Source organism: Dioscorea cayenensis, chromosome 15 (genome assembly GCF_009730915.1).
Source record: "Dioscorea cayenensis subsp. rotundata cultivar TDr96_F1 chromosome 15, TDr96_F1_v2_PseudoChromosome.rev07_lg8_w22 25.fasta, whole genome shotgun sequence".
Lineage (NCBI taxonomy): Eukaryota > Viridiplantae > Streptophyta > Magnoliopsida > Dioscoreales > Dioscoreaceae > Dioscorea > Dioscorea cayenensis.
In genome coordinates this window covers 14,904,260-14,926,014 of record NC_052485.1, presented here as the reverse complement: position 1 = coordinate 14,926,014, position 21,755 = coordinate 14,904,260, and the positions used below count along the sequence as shown (strand labels likewise).

General features: G+C 34.4%; 1 protein-coding gene across 1 annotated transcript; it reads left to right on the top strand.

Moving 5' to 3' along the window:
• Window positions 1–348: 348 nt before the first annotated feature.
• On the top strand, window positions 349–8,038 carry LOC120277721 (nucleolar complex protein 2 homolog). Its single transcript, XM_039284572.1, is given in 15 exon segments — window positions 349–687; window positions 777–831; window positions 1,679–1,799; window positions 2,876–2,927; window positions 3,003–3,097; window positions 3,509–3,589; window positions 4,243–4,382; window positions 4,757–5,219; window positions 5,830–6,069; window positions 6,072–6,134; window positions 6,468–6,791; window positions 6,919–7,125; window positions 7,361–7,450; window positions 7,544–7,637; window positions 7,723–8,038. Coding segments are annotated over 14 exon segments (2,025 nt in total). The 5' UTR covers window positions 349–680; the 3' UTR covers window positions 7,631–7,637; window positions 7,723–8,038.
• Window positions 8,039–21,755: the final 13,717 nt, after the last annotated feature.

Here is a 21,755-nt window from a genome sequence, read left to right as displayed (position 1 = left end):
GACCAAAGGGTCAAAACTTGAGCATATGTTGAGCAAGGGTGAAACCCAGGGTTAGGATAAATCAGATTCAAGCATAAGTTTTCAACTTAAGTTTTATCATTGAAATAATTTTTATTTCTAATATTTTTTAAGCCTACAAATTAGGTGATAAAAGTTATATTTATTTGTTTATTAGCTGTTAATTGTTTTTCAAATAATGTATAATGTGTCAAACAAATTAATTTAAAAGGCAAATTGAGGAATTCCTTTATCTTATCTTCAAAGTGATGACCTATTTGTACACTCACTAATCGCAATAAAGGGGTTTTAAACAAGCTAGGGAAGTCTTGATATTGCCAAGTCAAAATCATATTTGGACCAAATATTTGCTATTAATAACTTTTGAAAGTGCTAGAATTTCAGTTTTTGCTTATTTATCGCATTCCCTATTCATGTGACAGGTAAATACACAAGTAGATGGCAAAACTCTAAACACCATTTGCTCCTATTCTCCTTGACCCATTGAATCTGGAACATTTGAGATTTGTGTTTAAGAAAGATGGGGAAGTTGGGGAAGAAGGCGAGGAAGTTTGCACGGAAGAAGCTTCAATCTGTTCAGAGGATGAAGCGCAAGTAGAATTCCTTCTTCAAAAGAAAAGCCCCTTCTCGTAAATTTCTACCATCTCTTCTGGTTTGGAGCAATGATGTGTAATAGCCAGTTAATTGTTCGGTATAAATTAGTTTACTCATTTTTGTTTATGTGGTTAATTGGTGATCCTTTTCTATTCTTCTTCCAGACAATAAACTGGGGACAACTGAGGATTCTGAGCTGCTAGAGAAACCAACTATAGGGTGAGAACCATTGAATTCTTGCTATATGTGCCTCTTTTCTATTTTCAGTGTTCCATAATTGTATTGCTAGCAATGGCACTGTTTATGTCAATTAAATAGAATTTTGAATTCTTGAGTGGAGAATATGATTTGTCTTCTTCATTTGTGTGCCTTAATGTTGGAATACGTAGCGCTGCCTAATGATGTCCAGCAATGTGACAATTAGACTAGAAATGAGGGAAAAGAGAAGGAAATATGTTCCTTGGGATGGTTATTTTTTTCAATGAGACTGGAGTGTTCTAATTGAGATCAATATTTGTGATTTCAGTTAAATACTTTAGAAAATTGGAGTTCAAATTTGTGTATAATTTAGTATGAAGTATAGTGATTTGCTTCCCTGTTCTAGTCTTTCTTTAACTGGTGATTGTGCAAGGATTAGTGGGACAATCTCATAGCTGAAACAAAGAGCCAAAATCTTCTAGCCTTCATTGAATCTTCTTTCAATTTGTCACAAAAGATCTTCATGGTAATCACTGCCATTATAATGGTGCATTCTCAAAGTTGTGTTAGCAAAGATCAGCTGCAGAAGATATCAACCTAACTAATTTTGTAATGTTGTTATGACCTACAATTATTTTGTTGCTTCCTCAGTCATATGGCAAGTATGCATGCAAAATTACAAATAAAAGCATTTTTCAATGTGATATCAGGGTAATAATTACCCTTTGGACATTGTCTCTTCTCTTATCTTAAAATTCATTTATTGCGATTCTTGGGATACTATAAATGCTTTTGCTAGCGTGTTTGCTTAAGTTCTTTTTTCTCACCTTAGCTAATGCAGTTCACTCTCGTATCATGTTGTTTGTAGGCAGTCAGGTGGGATTGCAAATGATGAAGTCATCCTCAACAATTTTCTTGATACTTCATCTGATGAAGACACTGATGAGTTAGTAGAAGATTCTTTTGATAGTGATGGATTTCTTTCAGAGGTTTGTTTTATTGATGCCCTCAAATATATCATATTCCATATATAATGTGTGTAATAGTCTTGGTTGCATACATTTGTTATGAAATTATATGCAAACATGGCATCATTAGCATACACTTAAGCCCATCTTCTTTGAAGTCTGGGCTATAAGCGGCTGAGCTTGATTAGGCTAAGCCCAATTCAACCCTGGCTTGAAATATATTAGAAAAAGTTTGCTTAGGCATGACTCAATTTAGCTTGAAATTAAAATTAAACCTATATATTTCCAAAGATTTATATAATATTTTTAATATAGTATTATATTATAATATTATGTTTTATAAATATATATATGTATGATATATTTATATATTTTGTGCTATTGAGCTAAGCTTGTTTGAGCATGGCTTGTCTCGAAATTATTTCCAAGCTGGTTTCGAGCTTTTACTAAGCTGAGCTCAAGCTGCTCACGAAAAGCTTGATCAAATTTTCATTGAGTATGAACTTAGTAGAGCAAATTCTTACACTAACATCAGATTTAGTTGTCTTCCTTGCATCACAAGCATGTGTGTTTCTTGGCCAATACAATTACTTATTCACCAAGTGAGAATTTAATGGAGAAATGTCTTGTAGCCTCACCAAATCTAAAATCTTGTTTGTTGAATGTAAACATTAAGACAGTGAAACCATGGGCAAGTTTAATGTCAGATTTTGTTGGATCTATATATGGGTTTGATCGATATGCGTAAATGATTAGAAGTATTACGCGATAATTTCTTCATTCGTCACATGCAGCATGCCAAGTTCTAGAAGCTAATGCTCTGGATGGTGGTTTCTTTTAACTAGAGTTACATATTCATCATTGTTTATCAATCATTCAATCTATTTGGATTTTATTCCTGTTGGAATTATTTATTTTTTTTATTTTTATTTTTTTGGGTGATTGAAGCCATGCCAACCTTTAGCCGACGTCATTTTATTTTATTTTTTTTGTTGTGGTTTTGGCCAAGTTTAACCTCTTAAGACTATTGGCACTATAACATTTGCTCATTGAGACTATTGGCACTTTAACATTTGCTCATATTATTGGTTTTTTAGGATTCTGAATGCCCATACATTTCTGACAAGGAAGATGAGAACATTTTTGGAGGTTTGTGATGCTCTTCCATCAGCAGTTTGCCTGTCATTGTGGTTAGGTCATTCTCATATGTTTGAATATTTGTAGATAAATGTGATCATTCTGCTTTGTTTGAACAAAATAAGCAACTTGCAGCAGAGATAGAGCAACACAAGGAAAAATTGGAGAGGCTGCTGAAAAAGGTGGAACCTCTTTCTTTTTATTCTGGTTGACAGTCACTTGCTTAGGAGTTAAATTGCATGATATCACACTGAATCAAAAATATCAGAATTTGCAGATCATCTTTCATCTTGTCTATTACCAATGCATAATTCATTATGCTGTTTTATTTTAATTCCTCAAATGCCAAAACACATAGCTTGTATTTGTAGTTATAAACTGTGATGATATCAAAATTTGGTAGAGTATAGTAGGCGAGCAGCAAGCTTGTTGCTGCTTTTTTTCAATATATACGTATTTGTGGCTATAACAATGTGCATTAATTAACAACTTGCGAAATTAATGTGGATGCAAGAGAATGTGGTCTCATTTTAGTTCCCTTTTTTCCTTGATACTTGTTTTCTATTTATTGATCTCTTGTTTATTGTTCTTAGGATCCGAAGTATTCGGAATATCTAGATAAACGAAAAGCCCTCCTTGAGAAATCAAGAAGTGAAGAAAATTTAAGTCATTCAGTTTGACTTTGTTTCAGCAAGAGTGTGTAAGAGTGTGTAGATTATTTTTGCCTGTGCCATGAATTCATTTTTATTCCTAAATTTAAGAACATACAAATATGTGTTGCTCTATTGTTGAGATCACCTTACCTATCCATGACTTCATATGCCTGTTGAATAAATTATTTTCTTTTACTTTTTGTGTCTGGTTCTCCTGCATTATAAATTGGCAATGTTTTGTTATAAATTTAGCACAATACAAGTCTTCATTGTGTAAACATCCAGTTACATGAAACATGGTGAAATATAGCAGCTCAACATTCATCTTGATTCTTGTTATGGTTATGAATTTTGTTAACCATCCCAAGTATGCCAAACTTTCAAGTTTCAATATCCTATTTTTAGAAAACTAGCAGCACGATGATTACATTCTTTTGTGAATAAAATGTATTTGATGTAACTCACAGAATGATGATTTAAACCAGGGACGATATTTGAAGGAATGCTTCTTCATTTACTGGGCTGTGTTGTCAATCTTTCCTAAAGTTCTTAGAAAAGATAAATATCTGTAACATTACTTTGTGCCAGGTTTATATTTTTGCTATGCATACTCTTGGATCTCATCAAACTTTCTCTTATATTCAACTTTTCTCAGTTGCTGATTCACCTTATAGCCATCCTTTGCAATAACTTTAAGTCAGATTAGTCTGTGTCAGCAAAAAGTTATGCCTTGTGATGATTTGTGGAAAATCTGTTATCTACTTATGCAAATGGTTTGCCCTAGGAAAGTAGGCCCAGAACAGATTCTGGTTTGGTAATAAAATCAGATTTGTGTTGTAGCATTAAAGGAAGTTATGGGAAAAAGAGAAAGTGCACTGAAAAATTTAAGAATCGAGGAAGATGTAAAAAGTAAAAATTTGCTTATCTCTATCTGCTCTTTAGTGGAAGAGTCAGGCAAATTGAGAAACTATAAACCTACCCCAAATTTAGCAGATAAAATAGACTTACTTGATAATGTCAATGAGTTCTTAAGATAATTAAGTTAAGGTGTATGATAATTATCTTCTGTTTTGTTTAGCTGTTTATTATGTTTATATTTGTATTCTTCTTTAGGTCTCTCTAGATTTATTTATTGGTAGCATTCTGTATTAGCACTGTTTAATTTGTGACTATTTCTTTAATGGGCAGTCTTCTGATGAGGAAGAGGGCCTACACTCTCCTGTTGAAGATACAATTGAAGGAAAAATGGAAGGAAAACCCTTATCAAGTTGGGCCTGCACTTCGTAACTTGTTGAACGGCTTTCACGCTGCATGTCAATATGGGATTGAAACGAGTGGAGTTTCTTCCCAAAAGGTTTCAAGTAGAGAGGCTTTCCCAAAAATAGTGACATTTGTTCTTCTTGAAGCAGATGGGATCTTTTGTCAGTTTCTGGGATTGTCAGGTCCATGCAACAAAGAAGGCAGTTTGAATTTTAGAAATAAGTCTGAGTGGAAAAGTCTGAGGCCTCTAGTAAAGTGTTATCTTCGCAGTTCCTTAATTCTTCTCAACCAAGTAACTGATCGGGAAATACTCATCCTTGCATTAACTAGGCTAAGATCTTCTCTCAAGTTCTTTTCTGATTTTTTTTCTCTAGCGGGGAGGCTAACAAAGGTATTTTCTTTTGTGTACTAAAGAGTTTGATTTTTCGTGAGACCATCCTCTTTGTATTGAGAAATAATGTGCTGTGGTTCATCGTATTCATCTAAGATAAAAAGTAATGTGAAATGATATAGGTTTGGGAACAAATACAGCTTAAATCGAACTGTCATGCTTTGTAGCTTCAATGTTCTAAATAGCTGATGGACTGTAACTGCATTTCTAGCATATATTCATTTCTGGGAGTAGCGGTGAAACCATTTGAGAAAAGAGTGTCTATCTATGCACTCATCCTACCTCTTATCTGGCATGACAATGATTTGGTTTCTTATCATCAATCCATTTGGACATTTCAACATGTATTCTCGGAGGATCATGATATGAAAATATGGACTGGAACAATAAATACTTAACGTCTCTTTTTAAGTCCTTGATTGCTGCTAATGTCTGTTTATGATGCAGCGCTTGATCCCTGAGGGTTACCCAAGCTTTATTGTAATCATCCTAAAGAAAATCTAGTTGTAACATTTGTGCACAGAAAAGCATAAGAGAGTCTTTCTTTTGTTCTACTTTTTCTGCTCTTTTTGTGTGTTTGCATTGCTTATTCATCTTCCCTTGGATGCAGATTTCAGTGCATTTATGGATTTCTGGTGATGAGAAACTATCTTTAGCTTCATTTATGATTTTACGAGATATTTCCTCAAATCTATCATCTGACTGGCTTGATGCTTGCTTGAAGAAAATGTACAAAGCTTTTCTTAGACATTGCAAGTCTGTTGAACCTGACAACTTGAAGCATATAAAATTTCTCGTAGACTCGATTGTAGAAGTTTACTCTTTGGACATCCAAAGGTCATATACCCAAATGTACAGTCTTCTGTGCAGCAATTGGCGAATGTCTTGAAGCAGGCTATTAAAACGAAGAAAAAGGTATGTGTCAATATGAACATGGTGAAAATTTTGAGAAGTCAAATGCTTTGTTTTAATGTTTCAATAATTACTAATACTGTGTTTGATCTTCTTTTTGTCAAGCTTCGTTATGTCATGGTCAGTGTAAACGGCCTATGTTCTTTTGATTAATTATGTTTGGTTTTAGGCATGCAAGTATTTTTTAAGCTAGTCTGGTTGGGTATACACACATGTATTCAGAAAACCATATAAATATTTATCTTGCATAAAAGGTTTCTCTTGAATGCTTTCAATTTGAATAGTTTTGCAGGTTTTTCCCCTCTGACCCATGCATTGTTTTTATAAAAAATGCAGGAAGATCTCAAGAAAATATCCTGTTGGCAATACATTCTCTGTACCAACCTCTGGGTTGAATTTATCTCATGTAATGCAAGAAATCATGACCTTCAGCAAGTGCTTTTCATGTTGATTAATATCATAAGAGGAATTTCCCACTTATTTCCTGGCCCACGTTATGTGCCTTTGCGGTTGAAGTGTGTACAAATGCTTAATCGTCTTTCACTTTCATGTGGAGTGTTCATTCCTGTTGCATGCATGGCGTTTGATTGTCTAGAACAAAAAACAAGTGGCAGTACTGGAACAAGGACAAAAAGTGTGAAACTCTCCTCATTATTGAAGGTTAAGACTATACTTTTCTATCATAATTTTCTATATTTGCCATTTGGTATAGTGCATGATCTTTGAGATTTAGTTAATCTGTCCTAGTGACACTGATGATTGAATTAGTTGTCCATTGCTGGTGCAGGTGCCCAAACATTTGTTGAAATCAGAAGCCTTCCAAGAGGAGTGTGTTCTTTCTGTCATTGAGATCCTTTCTGCGCATTTTTCTCAATGGAATCATCATGTATCATTTCCTGATCTAGCAACCATTCCTCTAATTTTATTGAAAAAGTTCCATGATAAAGCGACAAGTGAGAGCCTTCGATGCCCTGTCAAGCGTTTGATCGATCAGGTAAATGCAAATAACTGATTCTTGATTCTTTCTTATAATTACCATGACAATGAAAGCACAAGATGCCAATTTGAAGTTCTTCCAAAGTTAAATAGCCTTGCTGCACATGATCAGGACATATGATGAATACGAAAAAATGCTAGGCTATGTTGTCTGTCCAAAAATGGAAACTCATTCAATCGAATAGACCTGACATACAAACTTGTTCACCATGTATGTTAATTTTCGAATCCAGGTTGAGCGGAACATTGAATTAGTTGGCAAGAAAAGAGACGAGGTTACATTTTCACCCAATGATCAGGCATCAGTTGAAGCCTTCCTTCAGGTTAGTCTTCCATGAATTCACCCTTTATTCAAAAAACTATTATACATGCAGGGTTTCCTTTGTTTTTACCGACTAAGACTGGTATATCTGCAGCTTGAAAGTGGTGCCAATACTCCTTTTGCTCAATACCACTCGAGCATATCAAAGAATCCACATTCTAGAACAATGATTGGAGTATAAAATCAAGGTAAGAAGGCCGTCATGTTTGCAGAAATTGATGTTTAAGTTATTTAATTTAGTGTCACGAACTTGTTTTAGTACCGGTGTCACAGTGCTTGACGAGAGGAAAAACTGTTGGAAACCATGAGTCTCAAAGATCACTTAGATGATAAAGATACGAATTCAAACCAGGGTCATTCAATTGCGACAAAGGAAGAGTTCGTCGTCAGATCCAATTGATGCGGTGGGCAAATAATTGGACCAAGACCATTGAACTGGATTGAATATTTACTCAATTTTCTACTTACAATGTAATTTTTATAATTTATTAAAATTTTCAAAATTTTGTAATGCACTGCAATTATTTTTTTTACTGTTAGGTGTTTTTTTTTTTTTAGTTTATTAAAATTAATAGAGGCTGTAATACACATATGTTGGTTATAATTGTATCTCCAAAAAGTTATGAAGCTTGCCAATATCAAATATATTCCTAATGTTATCTGAAATTCATTAATCTAGGTTTTAATGTCAATATCAGCTTCATGAATTAAAATATATATATATATATATATAGAAATTAAACTCTATCAAGTTCTTTGGCTTCAAAACAATACTCCATTTTATTGTTATTATTATTATTATTATTATTATTATTATTATTATTATTATTATTATTATTATTTCATCTTTCTAACACTAATACCATGAGAGTTTTAAACTTATTACATTTTCTCAATTAATTTCTCCACTTAAAAATCTGTTATTGCTTAAAAGTAAATGGAGCAAAAATAAAATTGTTGAAAAATAAATAAATAGAAAATTTCAAGCAGAAATTCTTTTAAAAGAAAATTTGTCCCAATTATAAATTCCTAATATAGATGGTTAAAAGGTCATAACAAAAGAATAGAAATATAAATTGGTCGTCCGAATTTAAGGGGACCAAACCACACTCCATGTTTGTGTTTAGGTTTTTTTTTTATTATTTATTATTTTTTTATTTTTTATAAGATCAAATAATATTATTCATCACCATATCTCTCTTTCTCTCTCTATATATATAATAAAAAAGACTTGTGTCATTGTCTTGCTATGCAAATCTCCCAACCTTTGAACATCAATGTCAAACTCAACACATTTCATCAATTCATTGCTTGCTTTTGAATCTCTCTCTCTCTCTCTCTCTCTCTCTCTCTCTCCATTATTACCACTCTTAGTATAAAATTATGACATTCAAAATTGTTTACTTAGATGCCACTCACCAAGAAAGAATAAAGGGAGAATAAAAGTTATAATTTTGTAACAAAAAATAGAAGTAAATAATTCCTTTTCCTTATTATTCAAGGTTATCAAAATTTTGTCAAATTAGTGTGATATCAGTGATAGGGAAAATTACTGTTCACCCCTCGTAATTTTTAAAATTTCCCAAAAACCCCCTCCTACTTTTACACACCCCGGACAGCCCTTCCGTTAGTGTTTAACTTCCCTTTTACCCCCTACCGTTCACTTCGAATGGGTCCATGTTGTGAAATTCCATTTTTGGCCTTGAAAATGGTGGGAAAGAAAAGCGCCAAATAACATCATGTTCAACCTTTTGAAGGGCTTTCTGCTTGGTTTCTGATAGACAATGCCTAGGAGTTGCATTACATCTTGTTGTTCTCCTCATTATCATACCCGAAATATATAAATCGGTTTCTCAAACAGAAAATGAAATTTATTTCCATCGGATTAGTCGAGTTCACTTCATCTTCAAATGAGATGTAGTCGATTTTTATTAGTCGAGGGCAAAGCATGTGCCATTGTCGTCTTCTCGTTTATGGTTGTAAAGTTGTATTACGACGAGAAGAACGATGAATTACTGACGAGTTCATTTCAGTTGTAAAAGTTCTTCTCGTTTATGGTTATCTATTTGTATATTTTAAATAATGTTTAACTATTTGCTATTATCCGTTTAAATAAATTTACTAATATGTTTAACAATTGTCATATCCGTTTAATACTTGCCATCTCCGTTTAACATTATCTTTACATGTATAAATGTTCATATTAACGTGTAAATTCTCAAAGTCTCTGCGTAAAACGGAGATCTTTTTCGTTTGATCTGAATTGTTGGGTCGGTGGCGCAGGCGTGTGGCAGGTTATGGTATCCCGTGCATAAGAATTAATGGCGGCATTAATTCTTATGCAGCGATAACTATCATATCCAAACACCCGTTCGTTGTCGTCGATCGATGTCGACATTGTGCGTTTAACTTTTTTTCTCGGATATGAAGAGTCGACTGCTTGTGGACTTCACCATAAATAACCAGGAAGAACCCTCCCCATGGACAACCACTCATCGTCGTCCTCATCCTCCTCTTCCCATGGACAACCACTCTATCACGAAAGGATGTTTACGTGAACCTTCTTCCTTATCTTGAGAATCGTTTAGCCGCGATCACGCAACAAGTTAAACTATCTTTTTCACCTTGAGCGAAATGCTCTCATAATTGCACGAATCGCGGAGGATTCTTGTCGAGTGGATGGCGAGGCGAGCAATTAAGCGAGCATTTCGACTTGGGTAAGAAAAGAAAGTTTTTCACGTATTTCGTGATTGCGGAGGATTCTCTAGAGGAGGGAGATCGAGAAACATCCTTTAAGAGCGAGGTTGATATTTATCACTTGAGACTTTTACATTACCGTTTAAGAAAAATTACGTCGATGTACAACTATTACGTTACGTGTTTAACTATCGGGGATCTTCGCTTAAGTCCCGACCATGACACATTGATTAATAGTCATTTTTCATGAATGTGTTTGTTTAACCTTTTTTTAATGTTGTACGTTATGCGGGGTTCGAGTTGATCGCGCATGTTATGCAGACCATGTGAGCATTCGAATGTCTGGACACTTGTTTCGATTATCGAGGGTCGAGTCGTGAGTGATCAAAGTCCGAGAGGACGTTGTAAATGTTGTAAATGTTGTAAATCTTTTTATAAATAAAAAGCGAAACAAGCTTATTTGAATGTGAACTTACGAAATTTAAAGCAGAGACCTAGTAAAAAAACAATGTGGGAAACAAAAAGAGCGTCATTGTAAACAATAGAAAAAGTTAAACAATGACAACGGTGTTTAAAAAAATACGTAAAGATGTTTAAACAGTGACCCATGAGGTACCCATCTTCAACGAGATGTCAGTGAAAGCATTCAATTTAAACAATAACATATATTTTAAACAGTTAAATAACTTTATTTAAAGGGTTTACGTATTATTTACATGATATAGACTTTATTTAAACCGGTAATCGTTATGTTAAACACTATATGTATCCATTTAAACATAAAAAGCTTGACGTTTAAACAAATACTCATGTTGAACGATGACAATATGTCTTCATCGCGACAGTGACATATATTTTTAGTTTTTTGCCCTTGGGATGGAGGGAAAAATACCGCCCAATCACATCACGTCTAGTCTAACCTCTATGTACTTTTTTGTCTTCATCGCGATAGTAATATATATATATATATATACACTTTTTTTTGTTTGCCTATCTGACTGTTGTTTGTTGTTTACATCATCTTCTTCTTCTTCGGCTTATTTTTGTTCTTCATTTCATTTGGTTTGTACGATTTGGTTTTCGACCGATATATTATGGAGAGTTTTTGTGGTATTGCTAGATTCAACGGGGAGGGAAGAGTGCTAATGTTCACGGCTCAAACTTCTTGGGAGTTGGTGTTAGCTGAGATTTGTGAGTGATGGGGTCTCGAAGTTTCTATTGTTAGGGTTAAGTTCATCACACCAGATGGATATAAAACGGTTTGCCCAATAGAAAACGACGTTGACTTCCAGCGGATGTGTCACGTGCACTCCATCTTCAAATGTGTTGTAGTTGATCTTGTCGTCGAGACAGAAAATGTGCCATTGCCGAATCCTAATGAAAACGAGTTTTACTCGTTGTAAGTTCCTTCTCTTTTAATTGTTCCAGTTGTCTGGGGTCATTAGTGTTTAAATATGTCCATCACTAGTTAACATCTTGTACTAGTCGTTTACGTTATTAGTTCACTGCTTAAGTATTTAATTTAACGTTTAAATATTGTCATTATGACTTTAAACATTATATTCTCCGCTTAACATATTGATCTTTTCATTTGACTGAAGTGTTGGTAGGAATTCGGATTCTACGAGTGCTCCAGTTCATCCCCATGGTGACCCTGACGGCATGGGATGTCTTCCTTCCTCGTCAGATCATTCTGAAGTGCTATCATTGGATATTGGACAACGTTTTGACGGTGTCGAACATTTCAGGGATGTACTTCGAAATCATGCAATCAAAAGGAATTTTGACTTCAAATTCATAAAGAACGAAAAACATCGGGTGACTGTGGAATGCGCTGCCGATGGTTGTCATTGGCGCCTTCATGCATCAAAAGAGTATAACAAAAATACTTTCAGAATCAAAACAATCAACCCGTCACACACTTGCGGTGGTGGCATAGGTTCGGCGTCGCATCCAAAAGCGTCCAAAAAATGGGTTAGCGCACGAGTGATTCAGAAGCTCAAGGACCGTCCCTTGTACAAGGCCATCGACATTGCGAAGGACATGTTGCGGGAACATGGTGTCCACATACCATACAAGCAGGCTTGGTTGGGAAAAGAGCATGCCCGGGTGGTCCTCGACGGCAGTGACGTCTCCAGCTACGACTGTTTGCTTTGGTATGTGGATAAGGTGGCTGAGACAAATCCCGGCAGCGTTGCGATCGTGGAAAGAGACGGTGATCATTTTAAACGTGCATTTTTTTCTTTCAGCGAGTGTATTGTGGGATTCAAGAGGGCTTGCAGGCCGCTACTATTTCTCGATGGTACACACCTCCTGGGAAAATATCGGGGTACACTACTGGGTGCCACAGGGAAAGATGGAAACAATGGTTTTTTCCACGTCGCCTTCGGTATAGTCGACAACGAGACCGATGCCAATTGGACTTGGTTCATATCTAAGTTAGGCGATGCCTTATACGAGGATGGAAATTATCATGAGATAATTACATTTGTGTCGGACAGGTCCAAGGGCCTTGTGAGCGCAATTGCGAGAGTCTTCCCTTCGTCGCCACATGCATATTGTCTTCGACATTTGGAGGCCAATTTTATGAAAGCCAATGTCAGACTTGGGAAGGTATTGAGGGAGGAGTGTTGGTCTATATGCTTCCGCATTGCGTGGGCATCCACGGCTAAAGATTTCGATGATACCGTGAATGAACTGCAGGCCACATCACCCGAAGCTCATCACTGGTTGATTAATAAATCGGATATGGCACATTGGTCGAATTATCTGTTCGGAGGTGATCGTTGGGGTGAGATGTATTCAAACGTCGCGGAGTCGTTCAATGCTTGGATCAAGGAAGCTCGTCATTTACCGGTGATGAAAATGGTCGACTCCATAAGGTCTGCGAATGTTGGTTTACACTTAACATTTAGTGTTACTCTTTAAACATTCTCAATCTTTGTTTAATTACACTTATCTGACTTTAAATATTAATCCTTTCGTTTAAATATTTACAATAATGTCCAAACATGTTTACGAATTATTTAACCATCACTGTCTTTGTTTAACCTTATTTGCCAGGTTCAAGTTGATGCGCATGTTATGTAACCGGCGTGAGCAAGCGAACAAATGGGAGACCTACTTATGCCCAGACATACATTCCAAGGTAGAGATCATTGTTGAGGACAGCCGAAATCTTCGTGTTGGTCATTATGTCAATGATCGTTACGAAGTGATCGACCAGTGCAGCAACTCTGTAGATCTCGCCATCAGAACTTGTTCATGTCGAAGGTGGCAAGTTTATGGTATCCCTTGCAAACACGCTTGCGCAGCAATAATGCAGACAGATACCAACGTACATCGATTTATTAGCGGATACTTCACCGTCGACAATTACAAACTGGCGTACAAGGAAGCTATATTCCCCATACCCGACGATAACAGGCCTTCAGACGAAAATCGTGAGCTTCGTTTGCGACCGTCTGTGACGAGAAGGCAGCCTGGGCGGCCTAGACGAAAAGAGGATCGAGTCGCAAGCTTTGCGCGATCCGTGAGTTACATTGCAGCCAGCTGCCATGGATCCGGTCACGATCGACGATCTTGCAATGAAAGCTGTCGCCCGACTAGGCATTGTAAATAAGCCCGAGCGATGACGGGAAACATGGTGTATTGATGGGCGACTTTCCATATTTAAACTCTTACTCTTTCTGACAACGAATTGAATGTATTTAAAGCAGAGACATTGTTATTTTTAAACGGATACACTGTAATTTGAAATATTTCAACTGATGTTTAAACGATATATGGTATATTTAAACAATGAAAGTGAAATGTGACCGCCTTGGAATGACCTTCCCGATGATGTCGCCGTCATCAAATTCCGACGCCTCGTTCGTCCCGGGTGCTTCAGTTCTTTGGAGGGATGGCGCAGCCGGTTGTGAACGTCCTTCCAGTGCCTCAACACGAGCGACAAGCCGAGGAAACTCGGTCATCAATATCTGGCATGCATGCATAAGAGTTGCGGTGACATCTTCGCTTAATGTCGCCGGTGGGGCTGCCACGGTCGGAGGGGCTGCCATGGTCGAGCTGCCACAATCGGGGGACCGTGCTGTCGTGGTAGGGGGTTGTTGCAATCTGCCGGGTTAGGGGAGGGCTTCTCCGGCGTCGAGGAATGCGTGCGTGGCGTGGTGGGTGGAAGTAGGAGAACGGCGTCCAACGCGCACGATAGAGGTTGCCCTCTCATCCTACCTTCGAGCAAGTGGTTCCGGAGCAATAGCATCCGTCCGTCGGTTGGCCCCAACAAATATTTCTTCTTCTGCATTCGCCGTAACTCATCTCGAGAAACTAACATATGTAAACCAAACAATTTCAGTGAAATCATTCATTTTTAAACTATAAAAAAACTATATTTAAACAGAGTGTTTATATATTTAAACGTTATAGAATATAATTAAAGCGGAGAACAAAAATATTTAAACCGAGTATGAATAACGATTAAAGCGGTAAATACTAAAGTTAAACGCGAAATAAAATGCTTAAACATTAAAGACTTATGTTAAACATTGTCCATGATTTATTACGTCTTTTCCATCGAGCGATGACAAGCTAGTTTCTACCGTCGCTTGCTTCCGGTAAGTACTTTCACCGTAGCACGACGATCCTTGGGATCTTCCGAAACGGACTTTCTTCCCCGTTCGGTCGACTCATAAAACCGGGACGTTAAGCGCGACCCGAGCAACCCTTAATGTACCACGTGTTGGTCTTCTTCCCGCAGATCTATCTTGCACTCGAGCTGCCGCCATGGAATATCCTCTATAAGCCACTGTACGTCGCCTCGCGCCCATGCGTATCGCCCCATGGTCGGTAGGTCATCGACATAATCAACGATCCGGTTCGAACCGAGCATAACGTATTTGGGAAGATGACGTACCCAGTGAGGTACACCATCGGGAGTTTGACAAAAATTATCTTCTTCTCCCCTCCGTCGAACAAGTTGCACGCAGTGCTCTTGATGGAGTCTCGCTGTCTCTCGTGAGGTTTTTGATAGATACCTCCCTCGACGCGACCGGGTTTTCTTTTTCGAAAGACCACTCGCGTCGCCATCGCAACTGAGACCAAGAACGAGGGCCACATCTTGAGGTCTCGAAACTCAGCGAGGCTTTCCCGATCCCGAATTTATTGGTGCGACCATCATACCTTTGCAAAAGAGAATCAAGAAGGGCCTCTCTTGGTATATAGCTTTTCACTCAGATGAGCAGCTGCAAACGGTGTCCGTCGAATAATCTCCCGAGTGTCGAAGGGTCATGTTATTTTTTTCAATTCGACTAAAGTCTCCACTACGGTGTCAAATAGCATCGCCCATTAACTAGGTTGACCGCCATAATCACCCGACATGCTGACAATAACAACACATTCACAAAAGTTTAAGCGCAAAATTTAAGGTTTTTAAACGATGAACCTCTCGGTTATTAAACAGATATATCAAATGTTAAAGCAGAGACCCGACTTTTATTAAAGCAGAGACGAGAATACGTAAAGCGGAGACAACAAAACTTAAACTCGTAACATCTCATTTCTTAAACGTCAACCTCATTTGTAAAAACGCTATGACCATATCGAAATGAAAGGGGAAATGTACATTATAAATATTACATGAAATCATAACAATCGAAAAACTTTTTTTCGATAGTGTATATGCATTTGAAAAATGCAAAACAAAAAACAAAACCCTAGCCGAAATCTCCCGCAGACTAACAAAAACCCCAGTGAGAAATCCCCTGCAGACTTCAATATCTTCCAACAAAAAGCAGAACACAAAAACAAAACCGAAAAAAATCTTTCTTTCGTAACGTAGCAGGTTATCATAAAAACCATACTCAATACCTTGGGATCAGAACCGATGAAATGCCAACTAGTTACGCGGGGACTTCTCCTTTGAGATCACCGTGGAAATGAAAAAAAGTGCAGAAATACTAGAGGCTTTCACGTGAGAGACAACCCTCGAGACGACTTGAAATGGAAGAGTCAAGACGAAGTTGAGAAAAAGCAAGTAAGCTGGGCTCCAATAAATTGCTCTCGGGGTTACTCTACGGAAAAACCACCCCACTTCCTCTCAAATCGCCGAGATGGTCTGCACTCACGACTCCCCATGCAAGGGCATTTTTCAGTCCATAAATTTTTGAAACTCACTCCGCTCACATCCGATTCATGGGGTTTGGGGGTTTTGAAAAATATCTTGTTTAAAAGGAGGGGGTTTTTAGGGATTGCAAAGCTAACGGGGTGTTTTTGGCAATTTTACAAACTTAAAGGGTTTTTTTGGCAATTTTCACCACTTTTAAAGTGATTAAATTTTGTTTGTGGTTTAGAATTGGTCATGTTCACACTTCTATTTTCTAACCGATTTAGGTCCTTTGAACATACTTTTCTAACACTACAATTAATGCACATGTGGAATTAGTTGATTACAATCTAATCATATAATTAATTAAAATTTAATAACAAGATGGATAATTTTTCGTATTCATATCTACAAAAGAAAATCTAAATTAATATATATATATATATATATATATTGTGAGAGTTTATAGTGTGAGACCACCAATAGATGCTCCTATAAAGATAATGAAAGTATTTTATGTAGACAATAATAAAAGAAATTGAGGTAGACTTAACAAATATTTAATAAATCGTTCTATTCTTGATTTATCAAGTCTTTTGACTTTTCATAAAATAACATGAAAACAAATATTCATGTAGCCAATCAAGTTTGTAAGCTTAATGCAAACCAAAAATTTACAATTCAATTTATGTGATTTTTTAAATTATTTAAGTTTTTTGGGTCTATGATGGTAGTGGTGTAGTTGGCGATGCTGCCTACACCCTCAAAATATTAACCTATTTGGAGAATTTAAGTTATCAAACCACACCTAAGAAACAACAAATCAAGCCACAACTAGAATTTAATATACACCAATCAATTTTTATCCGTTTATAGTGAATTTAAATATATTTTATAATTTTATTATGTATAAGAATCTTTGCCCGCGGTTTTTTAAAATTTTATATTTTACATATATTTTTGTTTATTTATTTATTTATTATGGCAATTAGTTTTTTTCATATATATATATATATATATATATATATATATATTATATAAAATATGAATGAGTTGTTTGTGTAAGAGAAGAAAAAACCTAAAACAATAAATGCTCTCACGTCAAACTCATTAAAACAAAAGTGTCTCTTCATCTCACCATTAATTGCATGCCTTGTCTTCACCTTGAATTTTTTTATTTTTGGTCCCCAACCATTATTGATGTATTGATTTATTGTACCATATTTATATGCAACAACAAAAGCTCTTGACCAGACTCACATTCATGTCACCCTCCACCATTGGGGAAAATTCTTACTCTCATTAATTAGATGTAGTAATTCATTTTATCATATGTTTTTTTTCTATTATTTTGCGAGAAGTAACTCTTAAAATTATTTATTTTTTAAAATCTAATTATAAACAACTCTTTGACTTAAATGCATTAATAAGTCTGCAACCCTTATTTTTTTTTATTTATAAATCTAATTTAGATAATAAATAATTCGGGTACCACTAGCGTCTCTTTACAAATATTAATTTTATAATTAAAAAACTTCTCTTTATATTTAATTTAATTTTGTATTTTTTTTATTATTAAACATTTAAGCAACATTAAATTTTAATTAGGAACTAAGATATAATTCACCATTTCTCACCGTACTTTATAATTGAAGAACATTTTTTTTTATTCTAGAGTTACATAATAAGAAAAATTTATATTCCTTTAATTAACAATATTTATGATTTAATATATATATATATATAATTAAAATTGAGTCCAATTTTTCAATTAATATATTGCACACATATTAAGTAGAGTAAGTTGTTAGCTAGCATGTCCATTGCCACATCAGCAAGTTAATATATAGGGTTTGGATTCGGTTTCAATTTGATTTGATATTTCATTAAGGTTGACCATAAATAATACATATATCAAGAGCTAATGAAAGATGAACTACCCTTAGAGAACACATTAAAAGGATTTAGATTTAAATCTAAGCATCGATTCACACATAGAAGGTACAAGTATGTCTCTAAATTGTTTGATATCTATGTCTAGCACCAACTTCTCAAAGGAATTAATGGTTACTTCCGTGTTTGTTTGCCTTTTATTTAACTCGATTTGACTTGATTGGAACTTGGATTCATGCAAACTAACCTAATTTGACATTTTCATCATCATCATCATCACTTCTTTTTTATTTGTTCAACAATACCATCATTTTTTTTTCTATACCATTATATATATATATATATAATACCACCAACCTTGGTCTAGTACTCCAAACTTAGTGCCATGGAATTTAAGAACTTTTTTTTAATTTTATATTGAGTCATGAGATTAATTTATTCTATATGATTTAGACTAGTTATTTTTATTAGTTTGACTTTGACTTTGACTTTAATAAATATAGCTTAATTTATCAAAAGATATTAGTCATTTGTTTTTAAAAAAATATTTTTTTAAAAAAAATTAATATAGATAAGTCACCCTCACTTACACACTTTTTAAACCCTCAACTATATTTTAAAAAAAGTTAAACACTAAATCTTCGATCTCATGCAATTGCATAGAAATAAACATTACCATCACCGTTATTAATAAATACTAGTCAATATCTACTTCATATTATACCCAAATTGGGTGGAGATAAAGGAATGGCATCTTTGGCTCTAATTTTTAATTCCAAGGTTGGCACTCAAATTATTATTATTATTATTATTATTATTATTATTATTATTATTATTATTTACCTAAAAACCCTCATCTCTCTGCATGGATATCTTCAACTCTAATTTTCATAGTCTTTGGATTAAATGAATTAAAAAATAATATCTTTTTACATAAATACATATTGCTTGACATATTTTCACAATATTTTAGGTTCATCTTCATGAAGCCTTATATTTTTGAAAATAAAAAAAAACAATACTAAAGCAATAAGTTAAATTGAGTTTTTATGTATATATCTTTATAAATTCTTAAAAATATATAATTTTGAGATTGCCACACACACCCCACAAAGTCAAATTAAAGTATTCTTTTGCTTTAAAAGTTGAAAAATATAATTTTTTTAAAAAAAAATCTCAAATTTCTCATGGCATTAAGTTAGATCATAAAAGCTCAATCAATTAATTAAAAGAAAATCAAGTGGGATGTACTCATGTACCCACCCTCATCAAACTCATATATTGAATCACTTGATAATTTATGAATGAAATAAATGAATCAATCTATAAAGTTAAGCATTTACCTCTTCCTAACTCTTCACAAATTATTAAATGAATCATTCAATTCATTTTTTTTTTTTTTGGTTCGTAAAAAAATCACATTTAAATTATGTAACTTCTAAAAGTGAAATTAGAATGAAAAGTGAGAGTGGAGCAATATTTTTTGGGAAAATATTGGTGCTGTCTTTTAGGGTTATAATATATATATATATATATATTGAAAACATTCAAAAATAGCAGAAAACTTGAGCTTTTCTTGGTTTCAACCTTACAACATTGAAGGGAAAAACTATTTAAAACGTATTAACTAATCTGGTGTACAAATCTATTTCAACTTATAATAAATTTGTAAAAATTTAGATGAGAATAGAGACTATAATTCTTTTTGCTTCATAAAAAATAATAACCAATTCAAAAGTTAGACTAAAAAAAAAAATAGACAAATTTTGTGTTAGGTATGGTGATCCTCCACCAAAATTCTAATTTGACCTCTAAATTCTCATTTGTGAAAAATACGATATATATATATAATATAATATAATGTAATATAAATATAAATATAATAAAGGGTCAATGGTAGGATATTAATAAGGTTGTTAGTGCAAGTTCAACTACTCTTAATAGCTAGTAGATAAGAGCCACATAATGAATGAAAGAGCAATGGACATTAATTAAGTGTTAGAACTGAGGAAGCTTCAAAAGAAAAGTTTATTGTTGATTGATTAATGAGGACTCATCTTCATGCTTTTATTGCCCCCTTTATTTATTGCTTGATTAAACTCACCACCAAACCAATCTATCTCATCAAAATCATCTTTTGCTGCTCCTTCCTTTTTTTATTTTTTTATTTCCCCATTTAATTATGTAATAAATGCAATTAATAAAATATCTTGAATGTTTGAATACAATGTTAGCTCATATCCCTTGTCATTCCATTTATTTGTATATATATATATATATATTAAATATTTTTATTTAGCTACTAAAATTGTAAAGTCGTTAACATATAAATCCCCTCAAATTACTCATTAAAGATTCAGTAAAAGCAAAATTAATAAAGAAAAACTCTTGGTTTTACAACTAAACTCTTATGAGAAACTAAAAGTATACATAAATTTCTACCTTCATGCACTAATTATCAAATTGTTTTATTACAAAAACTGCTCTGCTTCTCACTTAAATATCTTGAATTTTTCTTTCATATTGTAAATAATTTTATTTTTTGTTATAATCCTATTGGTGAATATATTTTTATAATTATATTAGAAATTAAATATTTCATAAAAATACATAAGATAGAATAAGAATTTTTCAACATAGTTATTGTTTTATTTATTTAATAATGTAGACAAGTCACCCAACACATTCAAAATCTTTAAGTATGTTTAAATACTCAATTTTTTATACCAGAATTAATCGTTCTACTAGTCTCCTATTGTAATGGTGATCTCTTATTAGTGTTATATTCATTATAATAATAGCTTCAATGTTATTTCATTTATTAAAATGACTAAAGAACGATCTTACCAAGGCGCTAGGCTGACAAAAGACAATCACCAAAGAAGATTGGTTTTTGGACTTTTTAATGCCCATCTAAACAAAACTATTTTTAAAAAATCTATTGGATTTTAATTTTTTTTCCAAAACATATTTGTTTCAAAAGTAGAAAATCTCTCAAAAATTTCAATTATTCTTTTTAATTCCCTAAAAGTTTGTATTTATGTAGGAGTCCCTTATTTTCCTTTAAATTCCTTTTTAGCCCAAAATCAGTTGACGGAGAAGAGAGGTGTTAAATGGGCTGTAAAAAGACGATGATGCCCTTGAGAGAGTTGAGTGCTTTGAATTGAATTGAACAGGGTGAAAGGTTATTTTTACCCCCGTTTTTTTTCGTTGGGAACCACTAGCGATGTTTGATTGGATGGCGAAACCTCGGGATTCAGGAACGAAACCCTCCCTTCCGCCAAAGGTTGCATCCTCTCGCCTTCTTCTTATATCGGTGAACGCTATCGAAGTCCTTTTTTCCGTTCATCTTATTTCTTGCAAAACCTCGTCTTCGAGATCTCCGGCGAGTTTCATCCCCGGTTTCCACTTGTTCAAGAATTTCTTCGGCAAAGATCTCCGGCGATTTTCTGTGAAAGATTGGCGAGTTACCTAAAGGGAAAAAAGCAACACGAAGGTGAGAAGACATATCTAATTGACATGGAAGGAGGGTTATCTTTGTGGCTTTCCCTATTTTCTGTGTAATGTTGTGTGATTCATTTGATAATATCGACATTGTTGTGTAAAGTTTCTCGCT